This window comes from Talpa occidentalis, unplaced genomic scaffold (genome assembly GCF_014898055.3).
Source record: "Talpa occidentalis isolate TD23 unplaced genomic scaffold, MPIMG_talOcc4v2.1 talOcc4.15, whole genome shotgun sequence".
NCBI lineage: Eukaryota > Metazoa > Chordata > Mammalia > Eulipotyphla > Talpidae > Talpa > Talpa occidentalis.
The window spans coordinates 66,960,747-66,985,366 of record NW_023601543.1 but is presented as its reverse complement, the minus strand read 5'-3'; the positions used below and the strand labels follow the sequence as shown (position 1 = coordinate 66,985,366).

The 24,620-nt window shown below is 38.3% G+C and overlaps 1 protein-coding gene across 1 annotated transcript in view; it reads left to right on the top strand.

Moving 5' to 3' along the window:
- The first annotated feature begins 2,884 nt into the window (after positions 1-2,884).
- The window catches only part of CFAP47 (cilia and flagella associated protein 47), a 330,871-nt gene continuing 309,135 nt past the window's right edge, over positions 2,885-24,620 (top strand). Inside the window, exons 1-7 of the mRNA XM_054695900.1 lie at positions 2,885-3,193; positions 5,627-5,778; positions 8,453-8,568; positions 18,044-18,182; positions 20,635-20,863; positions 21,308-21,468; positions 24,431-24,555. Coding sequence (XP_054551875.1) covers positions 2,999-3,193; positions 5,627-5,778; positions 8,453-8,568; positions 18,044-18,182; positions 20,635-20,863; positions 21,308-21,468; positions 24,431-24,555 — 1,117 coding nt within the window. The 5' untranslated portion in view covers positions 2,885-2,998. The remainder of the gene's footprint in view (positions 3,194-5,626; positions 5,779-8,452; positions 8,569-18,043; positions 18,183-20,634; positions 20,864-21,307; positions 21,469-24,430; positions 24,556-24,620) is intronic.

The following is a 24,620-nucleotide window of genomic DNA, read 5'->3' as shown; positions in this document are numbered from 1 at the left end:
AGAAATGAGGAGGAGAAGGTGGAGGAGGAGGAGGATTTTTTTTTTTTTTTTGGAGGAAGAGACAAAATAGGACAACTTTCAAAAGCTCCTTCCTAGAGAGGGCCAGAGGAAAGTTGCTAATATATACTTAACAAGGTTGAAAAAGACAGTTTATCCAATAGTTAACTTATATCATGGAATTGGAGACACAGGAAAAGTTATATATTTTCTCAACTATTAAACAGAAACCAAATGTTCTGGTTCCCACCCCCACCTCCCCATGCTTGGCCCAGAAACTATAATTGCAGGAATCCCTGTCACACTTTAGTTTCAAAACATTAGTATCTCTTTACGAACTTGCTCTTTATTATGAAAAATCAGCTACTTACAGACTCATAGATAAGGAAAGCATACTGAAATGAATATATGAAGTTATATGTAAAGATATATATATAGATATATATATATTTCTTTTAGAACCTGTAATTGAAAAGATTTTTTTTCATTACTTGTTTTACAGGTGTTTCCTCCTCTTTGGTTATAGAAGGGAGTTTAAATGGTCTCATTTATTTTGCCAGTCTCACAAGCCCTTTGGAAATAGATTTGTACATTTTATTTTAAGTAATACCAAAGGGGTTCTGGGATTCATTGGGGTCAAACAGGAAATAAAGTGCATGAAGAGATATAAATGAATTGGGGAGTGAAAGATTCTTGAACCATCTGATGAACAATAGCTTTCATAATCATCACCTTGGGGCTTTCTTTCACATTGATTTCAGCCATCAACCACTCTCATTTATCAGCTTCTGATTTGATGGTGGATGCATTTTATAACTCAGTAGACATCATTATCTTATAGCCTAATAAAATTTGATACAAAAGCCTATACAATCAAACTAGCTCTGTCTAAAACACTGGTGTTATATGGCTCACCAACAAAGTACTGTACTCTTAAATAAAGGATAGAAAGAAATGACAATTTCTACTTAAGCAAAAGCATAAACAAAGGGGGAAATGACGAAAATTGAATTGAAATGTAGACTAAAGGGAAAGGGCAAAAAATCAGGACATATTGAAAATAATCAGTGAAAATTAATAGTAACAATAATTAATAATTTGGAACAATTACCTAGATATATTAAATCAGCAGAGAAATGCAATTATGAAAAAAATAGAAGAGAAAAATTAGGTAAATCAGTATACCAAGGTGATAGTAAATTTGATAGGAATATTGAAAACTCAATAAGAAATTCCCAGAGAAAAGATCAGGGAAAGTGTTAACAAGAGAATTAATGTCCAATTGTTAAGTGTCATTAACCAAGCACTATGTATAACTTTTGAGGGAACATATTTTGAAATTCAGGTTGTAAGTTTTTCAATAAATGATGCTGGGGCAGTTTGGATCGATATTCCATTTTTCTGTCAAGATAAATTTCACGGGCCTCCCCTGGCGGCGCAGTGGTTGAGCCGGTTTGAGCACTGGGCTGCAAAGCTGCCTGCAGCCTCTGCAGTGCTGGTTCGATCCCCGGTCGCCGGGCGAGGGTCCCACATGGCGCGCAGATCTCTCCTGCTGCCCTCTGCTCCCCTCAGCAGTGTATCATCAGTCTGCCTGTTCTGCTCTCCCCTCTGGCTCTGGTGAATTCTCTCACCCTCCCGCGCTTCTGACTGTACCCAGTGCTTGTATAAATAAATAAATAAATAAATAAATAAATAAATAAATAAATCTTTTTAAAAAAGGATAAATTTCACATGGATAAATGATGTACATGTTGTAAACAAAACAGTTATAGCACCGTAAGAAACCATGGAAGAACTTTTGTATAATCTTGGCATAAGGAAGGCTTTTTTATGAACAGATACGAATACTTTATGAACTCTGAAGCCATAAAATTAAATGGCATATTTGATTAACACAATGGTTAGAAACATAAATAAAACAAGATATGGAGGGAGACAGGCACACCCATACGCATATGTTTACAAATCCTATAACAGGCAAAGGTAACTCCCTTATTACTATATAAATTGATAAGCAATAGATTGACATTCCAAGAAAGCAGCTATGAACAGACTGTAGATAGAAAATGGAAATATGTATGACTTTTAAATGAATGAAAATATGTTCATTTCCATCATAATAAGAGAAAATGAAAATTAAACTACATGCACACATTTCTTACCTAAGAAACAAAAATCAAAACACTAGTAATACATTATTAATTTTCTGTTGTACAACAAATTACCACAAACAGCAACTTAAAACAATACAACTTTACTAATTTAGCGTTTCCTCAGGTAAAAAATCTGGGCACTGTGTAGCTGAATCCTCTGCTTCAAAATTCAAAAGTTCAAACTTTATTGGGGGTGGGAGTGGGGGAGGATTAAATTATGTGAGATCTTGAAATACAACATTTAGTCAAAAATGCAAGCACATGACTTTTGCAAATGAGGAACTAAGGAACTTATGAGCCAGCAGTCTGCCTGGTGTCCTTAAGGAATTTATTCACCTGTAAATTGTGAACAGTTTAGAATCTGGATTTTAACTGCAGACCCAGAGGATTGCTATTACATTTTTAGACTAAAGGTCACGGAGCAGAACTGCTAAGGGATCGTGACTTGCTTCCATTGAATTCCTTCGTCACTGTTACATCTTGTTGCTTTAATAGGCCTGGGGCACATCAGTTCCACTCTTATTTAAGCTTAGTTTTAAGAGAGGTCAAGGACAATGCCCTCCCCACCAATGCCATCCTGAAATCCTGCAAGGGAACAGTAAAGTGAGACGCCTCAGGGAACTGAGCGGCCATAAAGTGTTCTGCAGCTATTGGGATGGTAACAGTGATCCCGCTCTTTTTCAGCTTGCAGCTGCCAATCGTTTCGCCCAATCACGATCCCTGGGCGGCGCCAATGAGGGCCGGGCTTGAGGCAAACGCGCGGCGGCCAGTGGTTGCCTAGCGACGGCGTCCGCCCCAGTCCTGGGTAGGTCGTCCGCTACCGTTAACCGGCTACTTAATGGGAGGCTATGGGGACCGAGAGGGTCTCGCTAGTCCCCCGGGACATGGAGATTCCAAGAAAGGACTTACAGCTGCGGGTGACCCCGACGGAGCTAAAATTCATGGACACGCTTGTTGGGAGGGTGTACCGCCTCCCAATCACAGTACACAACCTGGGCCGCAGCAACCAGAAGATCAGGTTTCAGGAGCCGATCAAGCCACAGGTAACACCCAGGGATACTTGGAGCAGGACCTCAGAAACCAGGCCTCTGAGAATGCTTCCCCACCGGGCGCCTACTTTGTCCCCCAGAGCAGACACCCGGTTCTTGGGGGTTAGGGGGTGGAGGCAGGACTGAGCTTCCTGGGGAGCTGTGACTTAGGTTTCTCTGTGCAGATGTGTGCTCACCTTTTTGTTTGGTTTCATTTGTTTTTTGCTTGGTGTTTGGGGACTGGATGGGGATAAGGCGGTCTAGAACCTTCAGTTTTCTTCATTCTGAATTTGGAAAAGAGGGAAGGCGCTTCCATGACTGTCTCCCCTTAACAGCCATATATACCTTTCATAATAGTGTACAGTTATGAAAACAAAATTCTGTTAAGTACTCTTTGAATCCTAAAGTGCCGGCTTACTCTAGCTACATAGGATAGTGGGATAGTTTATTATTTCATATTTCAACAAACTTTTCTTGAGTATCTACTATGTAATCGACAGTAGGTATGAGGAATGTGAGGACACAACCCTCCCCTCACAACTCAGAAACTAATGGGAGAGTCAATGCAGGTCTGAAAACCTGCAAAATTAATGTCCTGAGACACTTTCCCCATCTTCTGATTTAAAAGTTGATAGAATTTCACCTCAGAGTTATTTTTAAATCATGTGTATAAATGGATGAATATTAGTTTGTTATGACCACGTGTTCTCAGAGATTTTTGACATAGAAATGGTGATAAGAATGTCTGAAATATGTGATAAATAACGAATTTTTTCATGGGATAGTCCTAATGATAAATAATATTGGCTGTAGCTGGACTTACATGTACAGAAATGGGAAGATGTTATGATGTCTTTTGTTAAATGTACATATATTTGTTTGTATGCACATAGTAAAGTGTACGGTAGTGAGTAGGAGGGCCATGAGATGAAGGACTGTCATGTTATGCTTTTTACACTTTAAAAAAAATGATGTACTATTTTATGTGCACTGTAGTGTGTATCTTTATATCTTTAAAGTAAAGCGTGATAAATGTTTTATATATGTATGTGCCCTTGGGTCAATTCATTGAGTATTTCCAGCACTCCAGAAGTTTCCCTACAGTATTGAGGGAAACAGTTTTCCAGCACTCCAGAAGTTTCCCTACAGTACCTGGAGTTATCATCCTGTAGAGATGACCACTATACTGATTTTTAACACCACAGATTAGTTTTGTCTGCATTTGAGTTTCATATAAATAGAATCATGCTTTATTCATGTTTGTATTTGCATATTTTAATGAAAGCAAAGTATTTATTTTGCAATAAAATAGTACATCACAGGAGACTATTAACTATTTTTTTAAATCAAAAAGTACCTGATTGCTCTAAGAACAGTAAAAATGAAAGGAACATTTTACTGTTTCACTCCCTTAATACACATTTATTAAACAGTTGAATGTGTATATGAAAATATTTTCCTTTAAAAATCAAGCAGGAATTTTTGGATATGAGCAAACATTATTTTATGGATGTTCATGAAGTACTTCATAATTGGTTTTTATGCAGTCAGAAGAAAAATTGTCATTCTTTTTTTTTTTAATTAATTTATTTATTTATACAAGCACTGGGTACAGCCAGAAGCGAGGGAGAGTGAGAGAATTCACCAGAGTCAGAGCGGGCAGCAGAGCAGGCAGAAGTACCAAAATACACTGCTGAGGGGAGCAGTGGGCGGCAGGAGAGGTCTGCGCACCGTGTGGGACCCTCCTCAGGTGGCCGAGGAGCAGCCGGGGATCGAACTGGCGCTGCAGAGGCTGCGGGCAGCTTCGCAACCCAGCGCTCAACCGCTGTGCCACTGGGGAGGCCCCTATGTCATTCTTTTGGTTTGTATCTAGAATTGTAAAAGAAAACTGGACCACAGCTCTTGTATTGACAAACACAGACTGACAAGTTAGGGGCCAAAGCTATTTGCCCAATGTCCATGGGAACTTCTCTTTGTTCCAGGACCATGATACTCACTCTTGAACCCTTATAGGCATAAAGGTAATTAAGGAGGAAATAGATGAACAAAAAAAATGCATTCATGGTCTCTTGAAATAATATACGCTCCTGGGCCTCCCTGGTGGTGCAAGGGGTTAAGACTCAACCTATGAAGTTGTCCACAGCCTCTGCAGCACGAGTTATATCCCCAGCCAGGGAGCTACCCATATGGTGCAGCAGACCTCCCCGGGCTCGCCCGCTGCTCCCTTCAGCAGTGTATGTCAGTCAGTCTGTTCTGTTCCCCACTCTATCTCTGGTGAATCCTCTCGATCTCCACACCTCTGGCCTGTACCCCAGTTCTTGAATGCATAAATAAATAAATCTTTAAAGAAAAGAAGAAATAATATACACTCCTAACAATAATTGTTCACGCAATAGTTTGTTCTTAAGAGATTAGATGTGTAATTTGATATTTTTTCTTCCACTGAAGTTCAGACTGATTTTGACCAATCTGGATAAAGCACTTGCTTCTGGCCTTCAGATGACAGCTATGGTGGAATATCATCCTGATAAAAATGAAGACACTTTTGACCAACTGATTATTTCAATAGGAAATAAAACAATAGAGATCCCTTTAATGGGGTATGTATTCATATTTCCTGCAATCATTTTAAGCAATCTTCAAACAAAATTAAGGGTCAAAGTAGTATTCTGTATTTTCTCTAATATGGCTTGTTTTATCGAGAGTTTCCTTGTAGCTGAACTGAAAGGACATATTTTGAGCAAATTGTGGTCATAAGACAAATAGAAGATACATTTTCTGCTATTTTTTTATTAAAATAACTTAAAAACATAAAAACATTCAAGAATCACATTTTTTCTTTTTACCTCACAGGCTATTTTCCAGCATATTTTTTGGTATCTTTTGACAGCAAGGCTTGTTAAATTTTTTTTTTTTCTGTCTCTACAGTCTCATTTTCTATTCTCAGTTCAATAAACACCAGATGGGCCATTTTCCCGAGCTTTCCAGTGAAGCAGCTCTTGAATGTTGCCAGTCTATTGGTAACTCCTCTGTCTTTATCTTACTCCATTTCTTAGCGGCATAATGAACCATCATTGCCTTCTTGGCTCACTTTATTCTCTTGACTTAACCTGCTACTACACTTCTTCAGTGGCTTTTCCTCGTGTTAATTTTATTTTTTACAGAAATGTAATTGACATAACATTATGTAAGTTTAAGGTGTACAATATGTTCATGTGATGCAGCTATAATATTACAATATAATTACCATCAAAATGTTAGCTCACACTTCTATCATATTGTATAATTATCATTTTTTTTATTGTTGTGGGATAGTTAAGATCTAGTCTATTAGCAGCTTGAATTTTATATTAGGGTATTATTGGCTGTAATCACTTTGCTGTGTATTAGCTCTCTAGAACTTAGTTATGTACTAGTTCGCAGTTTGTGCTTTTAAAATCTCGCCAATTCCTGCAACCCCCTGCCTCTGGTAAATACCATTCTACTCTGTTTATATGATGAATGTATTTTTAAATGGATTGTTGTGAACCTGTATTCACACTTTAATCTTAAATTATTGTCATATTCACATCATTGAATTTTAAATAATGCAGATGTTTGGCTCTAAAATAATCAAAATGGTGCTTTTTTTTCAGAATGGAAAATGTGGACAGATATAATAAATATAACAGAACTAAACAACTGGTTTGAAGATTAACTTTTATACAAATTATTTATTTGATCAGGACAATGTAATTTTCCTTTATACTGAAAAAAAGCATATTTCTGTTCATTGTAAAATAACCTTTTAAAGCTAGTGTTCATTAAGGAAGGACTAGAGTCAAAATAAGGGGGGAGGGTGCAAGTGTATGGGGAATATAACCAAAATGAAAATTCATACATTGTGCAAAGATGAAAAAAGATGTAAGAATTATATAAAATAAAATATTTAAATAAAAAATAAAGCTAGTGTTCATTTTTAAAGTGTTTTTAATTCACACATATACCTATATGATCCTTCTTTTCCTCAGAAAAAAGTGATAATTGGATTGTTTGCTTTTTACTCTTGAGTTTTATAATTTCTTTGTATAATCTGATTATGTCTTTTGATATACCTTGTATAATCTGAATTGTCTTTTGGTAGATCTTTGGTTTGCACATATTTTTGCACATTTTTTGGAGGGTTGTTGTTCAAGATCAGTTCAGGAGAGATATTGGTCTGTAGTCTATATATGTATGTATGCATGTATGAATGTATGTATGTATGTATGTATGTATGTAATGTCTTTTTTCTATTTTTTCTATCACAGTATTGCTCTCATAAAATGAGTTGGGGAATGTTCTCTCCTGTTCTTTGGAAGAACTTGTTTAAAATTGATGTTATTTCTTTGAACGGTAGGATTCCCTACTGAAATTATTTGAGCCTGAAGATTTCTATTTTAGGATGTTTTAAAGTATGACTTCAACTTTTTCAAGACTGTGAAGCTATCCAGGCTGCTTCTTTCATGTTGGTTAGTTACTGTAGTTTGTGGTTTTTAAAGAACTCTTCCTATCTAAATTGTCAATTTATGAGTGTGAGCTTATTCAGACATTTACCTTATTATTTCTGAATAACTGTGCCCCTTATTACATTCCTGATGTTGGTGGTATGTGTCTCTTTCCCTTTTATTTTTGTATTGCTAGTGGTTCATCAACTTTATTGATTTTTCCCCCCCAAGGAATCAGCTTTTTGTCACTGAATTTATGGTCATTTTGTTTTAAATTCCTTTGATTGCTGTTCTTTATTACTTCCTGCTTGGTTTGGGATTATACTACTCTCTTTTACAAATTACTTGAGGCTGGAAATTAGAATTGAGATATTTCCTCATTTCTTATTTAAGCACATAGTACTATCAGTGACCCTCTTAGCACCGCTTTAGCTGTGTCCCAAAATTTTTTATATATTGCATTTTGTTTTTATTTGGTTATATGTACTTTAAAATTATTTTTTCTTTGAGACTTCCTTTTAACATATGGATTATTTAGAAGTGTTGATAAATTTTCATATGTTTGCAGTCCGGTATACTACATACTTAGGTGCATGAAGTCCTACTTCTTTGTTAAAATTGTGTCTCAGGTTGTTTTCATGTTATTTGTTTCACAATTTATTTGACTGACAAATATGCCACTGGTAGATTTCTAAGAAAATGGAAATATCTTTTAAGAAGTTAAGATAAAGTGTCTATTTGTCCCCTATAGATTTCACTGAGGTTATAATTGCTGAGATTAATTATGTGGTCCTCTCTTCTCCCCTAGGTTGATTCCATCCTGTCAATTGCATATTGAGCCAGAAGTTGATTTTGGAACATTGGTTGCCAATAGTAAAGTATATAGTAAAGAGGTTCATGTCATTAACTATGGAAAAGCTCCAGGTAAGTAGTTTGTCATATAAATTAACTTACACTTTTAGAAAGTTAATAATTTGAAATGTATACCTAGTATATTAATAGACTCTCTGATTCATAAAAGAAAAAAAATGGTTGTCATTTGAAAAACTCAAAGCCAAGGGCCCTTAAATAGAATGACTGTAAAAGACTGGTAGGCAATAATTCATGAAAGATGTAATTGTTTCCTTATGATTCTGATTAACACATTCTGACTCTCAGATGGCTGGTGATCTCCCTGAGGATGGGAGGAAAGTTGGTGTCATGGACATGATATAGTTCTTAGAGATATCCAGAGATAGAATTAGGGCACAGTAGCTTACTAGCTTTGTGATCTGGGGGAAGTGTGTTTAAGGAAATTTGAGATTCCTCATTAATAAGCTGTGGTTAATAAAATATACTGTGGCTAGTTATGAATATATTTGAGGTTGTAATATGTTACTTGACCTGTCACAGGCCCTCAATATTTTTTTTTTCTTTTTCTCAATCATATTCAACTTTGAAGTACCTAGAAGGTTCTTACTTTTTTTTTTTTGGCCTCTTCTTTTAGGCAATATCATTTTATTTATTTATTTATTTATTTATTTATTTATTTATTTATTTATTTATTTATTTATACAAGCACTGGGTACAGTCAGAAGCGCGGGAGGGTGAGAGAATTCACCAGAGCCAGAGCAGGGAGCAGAGTAGGCAGAGGGACGGAAGTACACTGCTGAGGAGAGCAGCAGGTGGCAGGAGAGGTCTGCGCGCCATGTGGGACCCTCCTCCCGTGGCTGGGAGCAGCTGGGGATCGAACAGGCGCTGCAGAGGCTGCGGACAGCTTCGCAACCCAGCACTCAACCACTGCGCCACTAGGGAGGCCCTCTTACTAACATTTTTTAAAAAGAAAACTCCGAAAAGAAGTTTAATAATAACGTGTATAGCTCCCATATACATGGGAGAGATAGCATGATAAAACTCCCTAACTCTTTGTGGAAAGAATAAAGGCTTCTTTCTTCTCCTGGGTGAATTATTTCTCTGGGAATTCTTACTGGGACCTAAGAATTTCCACAAAACATTGTGTGTTTTCACAGATACTCTTTACTGATGGTATACAGTAAGCATAAAATCACTTGTCCTTTCATTTTCCTGATGAGATGGTTACCATCTGGGGATGGTAAGGCCATGCTGCCATGAGAACTAGCCCTGGACAGAGAGGGCATTTCTCTCTGAGACTGTTGGATACATAAAGGAGGTCTTACATCCTTAGTGAGGATATTTTCTGGGGCTGCCTAAATGAGTAGTTTGTTCCTTTACTGATTTTTTTCCTGGCATATAAACAAGCAAAACTGGTAATTGTTCCTCATTGCATGTTGTTCATTTCACTTCCCATGCTTTGGTTTTTAAATGATTGAATTTCTGATGCCAGTGGAATTGTAATATTGGACTCATTTGTGATCTGACTCCAGTATTAAAGATGGACTCTCTTATGGCAAGTGATTATGGACTCTATGGACCTTTAGAGTCTCTGGTTGTATATTAGTATAGTGGTATGTACATAATTGAGGGAGTTGTGTTATTTTGCTTTCTAAAAATCTCTCTTAACTTGTCTATTCCAAACCCTTCAAAGTTTTGGTCTTAGCCTTTGTTCTAAAAATATCACTAATTTGTACTGTTTTGTTATCCATAAAAGATTTCTAGAAGTTAAAAAATGGTTTTAATTTTAATTGAATATTTAATATTTTACTTAATAAAATAAGTTAAATTAAGCTTTAGACTTAGTTCCATATATTTTAGGAAAAACAATCCACTTTGCCTCTTACCTGTATTAATATTATATTACTATTTTGTGTGTACATAGTTTTCACAGTGAATACTACCCTTGGTTAATTAAAATCGAGTATTGTGAAATGTTAATTACTATTACCTTACAAACAAATTGCTATTAATGAAACATATTTTTCTTAATGTTAACCTTGTCTCTCATTCTTGGAATTGAATAATACTATTTTTACCACTATTACCGAAATTGATATTCTATTTTATATTCACAGTAGCAAGTACCTGTGAAGTGTCATAAAATTCTTATTAAGTACAAGTAAAATATATAAATATTCATGAAAATAGCAATATATTTTCATGAGGAGAACACTTACGCAGAAAACAGATTCAGTAACCAAAGATAATTTTAATAAAATCTTTTTAAAAGATTTTATGTGACAAATATTTTATAGTGTTAGAGGCAAAGATTAATGTTTACTAATTATATATATATATATATATATATATATATATATGCTAAGAGGTAATTATATTACCACACTCAGCAGATTCATAATTTGTACATCTTTTTTTTCTGCCTGGGGTAGTGTGATTGGGCTATTATATGGTAGACCCCAAAGTTTATCTATATAACAACTTCATGATGCTTTATTTTCATAGCCCATGGAGTAACCATCCATGGATTTAGCAGAATATTGTTGAATGAATGTTTCCTGAGTTTACTCCTCCCTTTGCGAAGTAGCACTTATCTTTTCATTTGAAAAGACATAGTTCAATCTTGAAGATAACTGCAGTATTAGTACTTTGTGAGCTGGGGAACTTGAACTGTTTGTGTTTTTTTTATGATTTTTATGGTATATTCATGCCCGATTGTTTCTCAGTTTTTATCTTTGAAGATTGAGAAAAGAGTATTTTAGCATGCCTTGAATGGCAATTATTTTCCACTTCCCCTCGGTATCCTTGAATATGTCAATCGACTTGTTCTACTACTGTGTTATGATATAGAACAGTTTTTAAAGTTCCTGGTGTGATTTTTTTTTTTCAGATTTATTTATTTATTTATACAAGCACTGGGTAAGTCAGAAGCGTGGGAGGGTAAGAGAATTCACCAGCGACAGAACAGGGAACAGAACAGGCAGACCAACGAAATACACTGCTGAGGGGAGCAGCGGGTGCAGCAGGAGAGGTCTGCGCGCCATGTGGGACCCTTGCTGGCGCTGAAGAGGTTGTGGGCAGCTTCACAGCCCAGCGCTCAACCACTGCGCCACCAGGGGAGGCCCCTTAGTGTGATCTTTACACACCATTTCTGGGTTTGAACAGCTACCATAGAACTTATCCTCTTTTAAATTTATTTGCACTTTTTGGCCACAAGTATATACCTTTCTCTTGTTCGTTTTTTTTTTTCTTTTTTTTTAAGATTGATTTATTTATGCATACAAGAGCTGGGGCACAGGCCAGAGATGCAGGGGGGAGAGAGGATTCACCAGAGACAGAGTTTGGAGCAGAACAGGCAGACTGACTGAAATACACTGCTGAGGGGAGCACAGGCGAGACAGGAGAGGTCCACCTCTCTGGCTGTCTGGGAATTGAACACATGCAGCAGAGGCTGCGGATTGTAGTGCGGTGTTCAACCCCTTGCACCACCTTGCACCACCAGGGAGGCCCTTTTCTCTTGTTCTTAATGCCTGCTTTACCTTCCTTGGATTGTCAACATCATCTGTCTACAGTTTAGGAAAAGCTTGGGATCATCTGTAAACCAGGATATTTGCTAAATTGGACCAAACCCAGGAGTGGTCATCAGAATCCTTCTCAACCACCCAAAGAAGGATGTACTCCTTATTCTCAATATGTGTTTTTGTTTGTTTGTTTTCAGTTTTATTTTCTTGGAAATCAGTGTCATAGACTCTCCGTGTATAATGCAATGTTGAGCATATAGCAGGCATTCAATAAGCCTTTGTTTAATTGATTTGTTTTGGTAATCTCTCAGAGTTTTAGTAAAGTACCACTAAGCTTTCAATGAAAGACGTTTGAATTCAGAAGTCATCTGCTTAATCCTATATGAGCATTCTGAATAGTCTCCACAATTTAATCATTTGGAGACTTGTGGAGACTGGTACATAATTGGCATGCTAAGAGCCAAGGAGTCTTAAAAAAAAAACAAACATGTATAAGAAGTAACAATGGCTTTGGGTATATGACTCTTTATTTATTTTTTTAAAATATAGTCTTTTTTTTAAGATTTATTTATTTATTTATACAAGCACTGGGTACAGTCAGAAGCATGGGAGGGTAAGAAAATTCACCAGAGCCAGAGCGGGGAGCAGAGCAGGCAGAAGGACCGAAGCACAATGCTGAGGGGAGCAGCGGGCGGCAGGAGAGGTCTGCGCGCCATGTGGGACCCTCCTCCTGTGGCTGGGGAGCAGCCGGGAATCAAACCATCACTGCAGAGGCTGCGGGCAGCTTCACAACCCAGCACTCAACTGCTGCACCACTGGGGAGGCCCTATGACTCTTTATTTCAAGTAGCACCCTATAAAACTACACTCTGTTTGCCTTCACTTGATCTTGCAAATTCTTTTACATAAAAGTCTACTTAATCATTTCCAAAAGTCTTTCAAAGGCAAGATAACAATGCATATGTCACTACCCAAATGCCTAACTTGATTCTCTAGAGAAGGTAGAGCAACTCAGATTCAAAAAATATACCAGTTTGTGCACAGGCCTCTTCATCTCAGTCCACCTAGGTACCTTCACATCCCATGTACTCTCCAAAGTCTCATCATTGGACAAGTCTGTGTTTGTTTTACGTGGTGTATTAGCAATGTTTGACACAGTGGACCACCACTGTCTTCTTAGGAAAAAAAAAAAAGAACAGCTGGCATCTATGACCCCTCACTCTCCTGTACAAAACAGTGGTTAATAACTCAGGTCCTGGAGTGATGTTTTCCAGGCCCCAGAACTTGGTTACTCTATTTACTGGCTGAGAGGCCCCAAGTAAGGAATTGACTCTTCCCCAACGTACATTGCCTCCCTTACACGTACACATTAAGAGGAACATAGTGCCTTACTCCGATGATTGTGATGATTAATACTCACCACACTGACGTATATAAAGTGTTCAATGAATATTCACTATTGATGTTAAAACTATTCTTTTTTCTCTTTCCTCTTCAGTTCTCTTTTGTGGACAGCTGCCCTTTTAAGAGTGCATTAACTGAGTATTCTTTAGGGTTTACCATGGACCCGCATGTGTCCTCAATCAGCAAGCCCTTCCTAGCAGTCACTTCCGTTCCTCTTACGTCACTGACTACTCACAGGTCTATGTAAGGCTCCTTTTTCCTTCAGGTTTCTTCAACTTAACTTGTCTAAAACTAAACTCCTCAGCTTCTTCCCATAACTTTTCCTTTTCATTAAATTTCATCACCATGTATTTGGGCAAGTCAGAAACTTGGCAAGATCCTTGACACCACCCTCAGTCAATTATTAAATCCTGTCTGTTCACTTTCTAATTATGTCAGTAATCCTGCTTTTCTCTGTCTCATTGGCACGTTTCTACAGCAGGCCATCATCCTCTCTTGCCTGGTAATTACACCAACCTAAATTATTTCTCTGAAGTCTCCCCTTATCTCCTTCTAGTTCATTCTCCACACATTAGCCAGTGTCATATCTAAAAGGAAATGAAATTTTGATGACAGAAATTCCATTTTTAACAACCTTCCTTCAATGACACCCTTCTATTAGGAGAATGTCCTCGCTCCCATTAGCAATTAAAAAATAAAAGTCAAGTATTTCACTGTTATTAATGATATTAAAGTAACATAGGACACAGTAATGTTTATGTACCTACTATTTTAATGTATTTGGAAGTTCGAGCAATTTTTTTTGGCTTTGAGTTATTTCTGAATAAGCTTTTGAAACAGTCCCTTAAATTCTTTTGTCAAATTATGTTTTAAGTGTTTATAATATAGGAACTATTTCACTGACTCAGTCTTAACTGAACTCATAGTTTTCTTTCTCCAGAGAATTGAGTAAATAACACTTATTCGAAATGGATATAATTTTATAGATTTTTATTTCATGAGAGACAAAATAAACCTTAAATATTGTGTCATTACCACTTTTAAAATGATTAGATTAACAAAATTTGTTGCTATGAGTTTTTCTTTTCTAACAGGCCATCTCAGTACTTTAAAAAAGTTTTATTATCTTTTTATATTTTCAATATTTTAGTATGCTAATGTTTTATACACTTTAGTTAAATGAATACTTTTGAAAATATCTTTAAATGTGATTTAAAGCTGAACTGGGAAATTCAGTTCCAATTGTTTATGTTGGCAGTATATACATTTGAGTTAATATTTGTAAGGGGCAGGAACGGGCACAGTGCAGGTTCTCTGATCCCATGCAGATCGGGTAAAGGAGGAGTCAGAGTCCTCAGTAGTTTTGCAGGTTTTTTATTTGGGGTTCACCAGGCATATGGCAGGCAGGGGTGCTGGCTGGGGGGCTGGGAGGCTGGCAGGCCTCCCAGCCCCCAGCAAGTCCTCACTCTATCTGGGCTCTCTGGCGTTCGTTCTGCTGCTTCTCGGCTTCGGCTTCGGCTGCGGCGGCTGCTGCTGCTGGTGCTGGTGCTGCTGGCGTCCCCCCGTGACGCCGCCCTTAAAAGCACAGTCTTAGCTCAGCTGAATCCCATCTACCTATGCCCACACCCTATTCCAGGTGCCCACCATCAGGCATGCATTCAGGACAAGGATCCATCATCTATCCTGATGGCGGAAGGGCAGAAAAGCCTGATATTTTCTTTACCCTACAGTCCACCCCCTCAGGGTTTTCTGCCATACAGTCTATACATATATACACAATTTTCTAAGCAAACAAACAATGCAGCCATGGCCCACAAAAGCAAATACATCAAATAACAAAATACAACATAACAAAATACAACAGAACACAAATAAGTCCAGGCAGGGCACCAACCAAGTGCAAAAGACAATTATTGGTACCAGCAGATGAGCCACCAAATCTGCTGCCGAAGGCACTGCTCATGCGAGGGAGGGGAAATCACACACGGCATCTGCTATATCACACCAGGAGCCGTCAGGCTTCCTGGCCTTCTCTGGCTGTAGTCTCGGCTACAAGGCACACACAGCATCCACCCCCAGGATGCACTAGCTCTGGGATTGGCAATTTTATTCTGTTGGGGGTAATCGCCAACCCTCAGGGTTTCTGTCTGCAGTCGCTCCAACACTCGGCCTTCATGGCCACCCATGCGACTCACAGACCCCTGCTCTCAAGCCAACCCACTGCACAAGCACATGGGTTGGGGATCCAAACTTTGCATTTGGCTTGGGCTCCACCCCAAGCCACATTCCCCACCCGTCCCCCAAGGACGGCCTCCTCAGCTCCTCACCCTCACTCAAGAATGAGCAGGGCATCACCCATAGGTGATTTTACGAGACTCACAGGGCTTCAGCATACCCAGGCTGCTTAACAGCCGCTTTAGGGCTTCTCAACTTAGCATCAGTACCAGCTTTTGCCACCTTAGTTGGCTTTTCTCCTCCACCTGGCCACTGGGCATACACAGGCTGCTTTTGGCCATCTAGGCCCACTGGCCACCCCCAGATTCTCAAAAAATAAACATAACCTGCTAAGGTCCTCCGCCTTCTGGCGGGATTGTCAGTCCAAAATCATCAGTTCATCAGTCTATCAGTCCATTGGCCTCTCCCTGCTTCAGCAATGGCCTGCTGCCTCAGGGGTCATTGGCTGGTCCTTTCCGGTGTCGTTGGCTGGTCCTATCCGGTGTCGTTGGCTGGTCCTATCCGGTGTCGTTGGCTGGTCCTATCCGGTGTCGTTGGCTGGTCCTATCCGGTGTCGTTGGCTGGTCCTTTCCGGTGTCGTTGGCTGGTCCTTTCGGGCGTCTCCTTCACGCCAGGTCTCATCCTGTAGCTCGTGGACGTATCCATCTTCTATACCGCCATGGTGCCTCCAGCGTCGTCACAGGCAAAGTCTGTTCTCCTTAGTCCCTCCAGGTCTTCGGAGGGCTCCAATACCCGTCTGCATGGATCTTGCCGACATACGCCAATTGTAAGGGCCGGAAGGGGCGCAGTGCAGGTTTTCTGATCCCATGCAGATCGGGTAAAGGAGCAGTCAGAGTCCTCAGTAGTTTTGCAGGTTTTTTATTTGGGGTTCACCAGGCATATGGCAGGCAGGGGTGCTGGCTGGGGGGCTGGGAGGCTGGCAGGCCTCCCAGCCCCCAGCAAGTCCTCACTCTATCTGGGCTCTCTGGCGTTCGTTCTGCTGCTTCTCGGCTTCGGCTGCGGCGGCTGCTGCTGCTGGTGCTGGTGCTGCTGGCGTCCCCCCGTGACGCCGCCCTTAAAAGCACAGTCTTAGCTCAGCTGAATCCCATCTACCTATGCCCACACCCTATTCCAGGTGCCCACCATCAGGCATGCATTCAGGACAAGGATCCATCATCTATCCTGATGGCGGAAGGGCAGAAAAGCCTGATATTTTCTTTACCCTACAATATTATAGGATGATATTTATGTATGATATTTTAAAAACCTATAATTGGCTACTTCAACCTTGTTGGACACATTTGGAGTACCACTTAATGTTAGGCACTAGGACCAAAGAAATGAGAGTCAATCTGATTTCAAAGACCTCATACTTTAATGTAGGCACCAAGTATTATCATAAATTATGAAACGTTTCTTCTTCAGATTACAAAATTTTGTAGCCTCTTTCTCATTTGCTCCTTGATTCTAGAAACCATTTCCTTATACCTTGTCCCTGTGTGAACTGCATTCATTCATCTGTAAAGAAGTGACAGTGGTTATACATGTGAGCCTGTTGGTCATAAACCTCCAAGTGAAAATCCTAGTTCTATTGGTTAGTTATTTAATTAGTCAATGACTGCTATGTAGTAAAGCATCCCACAACTCTGTATCTATAAAGGCAATTATTTTTTAATTGTTCATTTGTATGCAGATTGGCTGGAACTTGACTGATCTAAGTGGGGGCTCAGCTGGGTTGCTCTGCTTCAAGCTGAGGCAGCTGGGGCTTTCTGTTACTTACTGCAGGTCTAGGAGTCTGCTGGGTGACTGCTCCACATATGTTCATTTTTGGGGCATAGGCCAAAGAGAGAGCAATTACTCTCAATAGAAACACTGGTAAAAATGCAAGAGATATCTGGGTTTAGATCTGGCATGTTGTGACATCTGCCCCCATGCCATTTGCCAAACCAAATCACATGATCAATTTCATACTCAAGGAATAGGAAGACATACTTTGTGATTGCCTAAATGTGGCAATGCAGAGAAGGTTGAAGAATTGGGGTTAATATAATCCACGATCATAGGTGTGTGTCTCTGGATAAGTCACTCAACCTTTCTAAGTTTTTATTTCTTTATTGATAAATCAGAGGTAATGAACCTATATCATAGAATCATATGAGGATTAAACAGAATAATGTAGGCAAAGCCCTTAAGCCTAAGTGTTTGTAAATAATAAGCAGAAAATATGTTTTACCTATTGATGAGGGTTGAGTCCTAATACCAGGCTCACATTCACTGGGTGACCGCAACCCCGGGCTTCTTGGTCCAGAGTAGACCACAGACTCAATAATACATGTCTGTCCCCTACTAAGAGTGTGAATGAGACATTGTAAAATCCAAATGCCAACTATTTTCTCTTGTTCTCCTTAGGTTGGTTTAAAATAGAATATCAGGGTCGATTACCCATTATCATTTTTCCAACTGATGGTATTGTGGAGGCTAAATCATCAGTGGTTATTAAAATGGATTTCTGTGCAGATCAGCCCAGAACTGTACATGAAGTTGCAAGGTGAGTGTATACTATGGTTCTTAAATGTAATATAGTTCTTAATACTTTCCTGTTTCACTCTTTAGATACACCTATTGTGTTTTAACATATGTAGTTTGTTCTTTCAATCAGTATTCATTCATTGAGTGTCTACTATTTGCCAAGCACTCAGCACTCAAAAATGTGAAGAACCAGAGGATATGGTACATACGGGTACCTATAACAGGACTTCTAGTTTGGATTTCTGGGGGTAAGGGAGTAGATTAGGAAAGAGCTCCACTAAAGAGGTGATAGTTGAACCAAACACTTTTTGGTGACTATGATTTAGCCAGGTAAAGACCAGTAGCAGTAGTGTGATTTGGTGTGTGTGTGTGTGTGTGTGTGTGTGTGTGTGTGTAATAGAAGTGGGGTTGGTGATAGGGTGGGTTAGATGAGTTATTTCTGGCAAAGCAAGTAGAAGTCTTGAAATCCTAGAGAGCAGTAAACAGTGTAATACACTGAGTGATCTGAGGCAATGTAGAGGCATAGAGACAGAGGTGAAGAATGATGTGAGAGACATGAGATAAACAATAGAGCAGGGTTCAGTAAAGGATCTTGTGGGACAGTATTTTCTTTGTCTTATACTGTATGTCTCAGTTCATTAGTGGTATCTGCAACCAGTATAATGGGTCAACACTAGCATTAGTGTTATGAAGCAGAACATATCAGAATGAGTCTCACATAGTAAGGATAAATATTATTTTGTAAAATTTGCTTGGTGTGTGGGCCTTACGTATTGGAAGGTAAAACATACTTCTTACTGAAGATCACAGCCAAACAAAATGTTTGAGAAACAGTTGTAAGCCTTGGTAGTAGTTTAAGTTTCATTGAGAAGGCTTAAAATTTCAGAAGTGTCTTAAGATGGAGTGTCTTCAAGAGTTCGCATTCTAGAAAGGTCATGCCAATAGCAGTGTGTAAACCAAATGTGGGAGTACAGCTGTGGAGTGGGCATTCTGACTAGAAACTCTTAGTGTGGTGGAAAATAAATGGTAAAGGCCTGAGCTAGGGAACAATTTGGGAGTATTCAAATAGGAGAGAGTATACAAATAGGATATGTGCCATGGAGATAGATTTGAGTAGATTTGATCAATGCTTCTAGAAAAGGAAGGTAAGAGGAAGGATGGATCTTTGGGAGAATATCTTGAATTCAGTTTTAGCGTGTTGACTTGAGTTACTTTGCAAAATCCTGTGGAACTGGTTAGAGCCTATAATATTCACTTATCTTGAGTCCCAGAAAAAAGTCTGGTCTAGGTATTTTGGACTGAGGGTCATCAATGCATCAGAAAGAGGGGAGTGTTGAAAATAAGTGTTTGAGCTGGAGAGTGGAATATGAAAGAGTAGGAGAGAAACATCATTAATCACGGAGTTTCTAAAATATCCAAGTCTTAGAAGAATGAGAAGGTACAGTCTGAAAGAGTTAGAAAGAAAGCCAGTTAAGTAGGTGTCAAGGAGGCAGGGGAAAAAGAGTGCTGGAAAGAGATGATATTAGCATTGCCCACTGTGACAGCCATCTAGTGTAAAATAAGGACTTGGATGATGGTTGTGGCATGGTCAGTTATTTGTGGCATGTAGTGGGACAAGATCAAAAAGGATTGCATTATGCCTGAGAGAGAGAAATGTATGGGGAGGCAGTTCCAAAAGGGAATACAAATTAGTCAGGGAAGTGATGTCTTATGGGAAGGATATTCATGTCAGCAAAGAAGTGGGGCTTTGTGATATACTTTGTAGGGAATTTGGGGTTATTAGGGTAAGGATGAATTTGTCTTGGAGGACCATGATAAATTAGGAAAGAATAAGAATTCTGGAACACTAGGGGCTTTCCTGGTAGAGCAGGGGTTAGTCTCAGCACTATGAAGCTATCGGCAGCCATTGCGGCGTGAGTTCAATTCACAGCCAGGGAGCTGATCCACTTGGCACAGCAGACCTCTCCTGTCTCACCCGCTGCTCCCCTCAGCAATGTGTTTCAGTAGATCTGCTTGTTCTGCTCCCCACTCTGTCTCTGGTGAGTCCTCTCACACCCCTGTACCTCTGGCCTACACTCCAGTTCTTGTACGCATAAATAAATAAAATCTTTTTAAAAAATAATTCTAGAACTAGAGGTGACCATGTTGATCATCACTCTAGTATTTACGAAATAACTGGTGACTTACATACCAGTAAGTTCTTTTGGGGGTTCAATTTGTGTGATTGTTTTCCAACTTTGTTGTTTCCTAGAGACAATGAATTAGTTTGCACATATACCATTCTACTGTGCAGATTCAGACAGACAGAAGGACATGGCAGTCTCTGGTTTGTATATGAAAGGAACTCTTATGTCTTTGAAATTTAATTATAATGTGATTTTATACAATCTCTGTTTATCCAAGTATTTAGGGAAAAACTAAAATATATGGAATTTGAATTAAAAATATATTTATAATTCATTATCTTATAGAGTGAGTTTGCAAGGTCGTCCAGACATACTCTTAAGTGTCAAAGCTCTGCTGGTTGAGCCAATTATTGAATTGTTAAGCCTGACTAATGAGAGAAGGCTGGACTGTGTACGCTTTGGTTCTGTTTTCTTCGGAACATCAAAAATTGAACAGATACTTCTTTATAATAATAGCCCAGAGCCCATAAATTGGGTGGCTATACTGCAAGATGATTCAGTTGGAGAAGAACTGGTAAGTAATACCACAGCAGAGGAAGATCAGTAATTATGTTCTGAAACATTGTTTTGAACTTACTAATGATCAACAAGCTGTTTAATTATTCTATTAAATAGGTTTTACCATGACTTGAAGATTGATTTCATCTTATTAGTCTCTAAGGATAACCTCAAAAGTCATTAAATTAAACTAACATTGATAATAATATTTATATCTGAAGTAAAATTAGGCAACTGTTCTTATAGATCAGTGACTAATTATAGGAATTTTTGTCTCATCAGTTTTTTAATAGTTCTTAAAATTTATGATATGCCTTGGTCTCTGATGTATGTTACCTTAAAGACACATACTTTCTTCTGGACTATGAAATTTCAATTATTATTTTATGACCTATACTTAAAATACTTTATTTTGTTATATTTTGTCCTAATAATCTTTATTTCTGATTTTATGTTACAGGGTACAAATATTCCACAAAGAACAGATGTTGTTTTAAATAATCTCACCTGCTTACGCAAAGTAAAGGATATCGATGTTACCACTTTTATCTCTTGTATTCCTAATGATGGGCAGTTGCTCCCTTATGAAAAGATTGTAATTACATTTTGTTTCAGCCCAAAGTAAGCAAAAATCAATTTCATTGTGATGTCACTTATGAATGGAAAGTATATTAACTATACATTCATCAAATTGATTTTATTTTAATTTTATTTTATATATTTTTACATCATTTTTCATTTTTGCACAATGTGTGCCTTTTCATCTTCGTTATAGTCCCATACAATTCCCACCCACCTTGTTTTGATCCTAATCCCTTCTCCCGCCACCCCCCCCCCCAGTGTGTCTCTGGTTTATAGTTGCCTGTTGATTTTGATTTTTACTTTATTATAATTAGTCTTTTTCCTGGTTCCTTATTTAGGTTTTCTAAATTCCTGCTATGAGTGAGGTCATCCGTTATTTTTCAAATTGATTTTAATAGTAAAAGTTTTTGAAGCTATCAGTCTGTTCTTTTTCATAGCTCTAAATGTTTCCAACATTTAGTATTATTTCCAATATTTAAGTGTGATTCTAAATACTTTATGTTAACTTAAAAATCTCTCTAAACTTTGTGGAAATGGGATGGTAGAAGTGAAAGATTGGGGTTGTTTTGGGTTGTGACCCCAATCCAATCTGTGCAATAGACCTTTTTGCCTTGCAGAAATAATTAGGTGATGGCCGGTGGCAAGCAGTATATTCTAGCTGTCCCCAAAGAAAGCACTCTGCTTCTGTTTGAGCAAAATGGCTGTTGACAAAGTATCATACATATTAAAACTATAGCAGCTGCTGGGATTAACCACAGCTGCTTGCTGTAATTAATATAGTTTTTTAAGGTTTTTTTTTTTTTTTTTTTTTTTGCTAATGTTTGTTTTCACAAGCCTTTGTACTTGGTTTGGTCATTTAGTTTGAAATATATTTGGAAATGCTGTTTTAAATGCATGTGAACAAATTGAGCTACACTTGAGAGCTTGCAGTATATGTGTATGGCATTAAGCAATCCACTTGTAAGTATGTTTACCCTGGCTTGTAAGAAGCAAAGTCTAATAATGTATCCATCTTTGTGGCAAGAGTCACTAGTAATACTAAACATGTGTTGAAGAATTGTGTTTCAATAATAGTGCCCCCTTTGCAACAACATTTAAACAAAAATAACTGAAATACTTTTGAAAGATCAAAAATCAAAATTATGATGGAACTGGAACCAAATAAAACAACCCCATTGATAAAATCAGTGGATATTGGAAAGTGGATATTTCCATTAGTCCACATGGCTGCATGTACTCTAAGATATGAACTTGGCATCCCCCAGTTATTTCCTCATACAAACAATGTAGTAGTCTGTTGGAAGCTCAGTCTATTTTTCTTCTTCTAGACCTTAAAAGTGTAGGTTTTTTTTTTTAGATTTAGAAGACTTAGTACATAAAAAATACATAGTTGTTTAAATGTTCAAGTAGTGCTTTAGAAGATTGATAGGGGAATGGTTCTCAATCAATAAAAATAGCATTCTGTGGTAAAACAAAGAAACAAAAAACAAACACACAAAAGAGTTGTAGTTTAATTGAAGGAGGGTAATAAATTTATTGTTTATTTGTACAATCTGCAATAACTGTATTAATCATACCTTCATACAGGAAATTTTTTGGTTAATGTGTAAGATTATGTTTAATACACAGTCCTTAAAATCCCAAGGGTGTGTGTGTGTTGCGCGGGGGGCGGAGGGGGGGAGGTTCAGCATGTTAACTTTGAGAGTCAAACATAATTTTATAGGTATGAGAATGATTTCAAGTCTTAAGTTAAATATGTTCTCAACATGCTATTGATATTTGCATTCTGATGTGGTATTTCATATCAATTTCTCATATATATATTTGAGCTTTCACTGCTAAAAAAGCTGACCTCCAGGTAAGAGAAGTAAAGATAGCTAGTGTGCAGGCCTGTGATTCAGTCCATCTGTCTTTGTCCTCTTTCCCTCTTTTAGTCTCTCCTTTTTTTTTTTTTTTTAAGATTTATTTATTTATTTATACACTCACTGGGTACAGTCAGAAGCACGGGAGGGTGAGAGAATTCTCCAGAGCCAGAGTGGGGAGCAGAACAGGCAGACAGACAAAATACACTGCTGAGGGGAGCAACGGGCATGGCAGGAGAGGTCTGCGCGCCATGTGGGACCCTTGCCGGAGGCCAGGGATCGAACCAGTGGTGCAGAGGCTGCGGACAGCCTCACAGCCCAGCGCTCAACCGCTGCGCCACCACGGGAGGACCCAGTCTCTTCTTTTTCTCTTCTGACAAAATTTTGCTGTTTTCTTGTTCTCCAATTGATTGTTTTTCTCTAAAAATAATATGCCTAGCAATATGTACTGAGTCCAGGGGAGAAATATGTAATAAAAGTTACCAGCTAGGAAGGGATCATACACAGCGAAATAAGCCAGAAAGAAAAAGGAAAATACCAGATGGTCTCACTCATAGCAGGAATCTAGAAAACTTAAATAAGGGACCAGGAAAAAGAATAACTATACGAAAGAAAATATCAAAATCAACAAACAACTAGGAACCAGAGACACTCTATGGGGTGGGGGGCGGGAAAGGAGGGATTGTGGTCAAAATAAGGGGGTTGTAATTGTATGGGGAATATAAAAATAAAATTTAAATTAAAAAAAAAAAAGTTACCAGCTAGACATTTGTGAGTAAGAAGAGCTACTGTAGAAAATTGAACAGTCCTTAGCCAGCAGTAAACTCTGCCTGGGAAAAAAAATCCTTTATATAAGAAAGTGGTGTTTTTGAGCTGAACCTTGATGACTAATATTTACATAACTCTTGTCTTGCAAATGTTGTCATGACTTTTTGGGGGTCTTGACCATTTGTGGCCTTCTTTTGGAAAATATATCAGTTCAGAAATTTTGGAAAATGGATCACCATTCATTTTTTATCCCTGACATTTTACCTTTTTTTTTTTCATTGATTTAAAGATTGGGTTGATACTCTCTACTGGAAGGCAATAAAATCTATCACCTTTGCTTTAAAAATAACTGACTGATTTTTATTTTACAGGCTAGTGCTTGATAGTAAAAAGAACTTTGACCCGTCCCACAGGCAGGATTATGTTGTCTTCTTGAGGTTTGAATCTGTAGGAAGTAAAGAAGGATTTTTGAGAGATGATAATGAAAGCATCAAAGGTAAGTGAAATGGGCAGAATCACAAGTGTGTAACAATTTAAATTAAGAGTTTAAACATCAATATT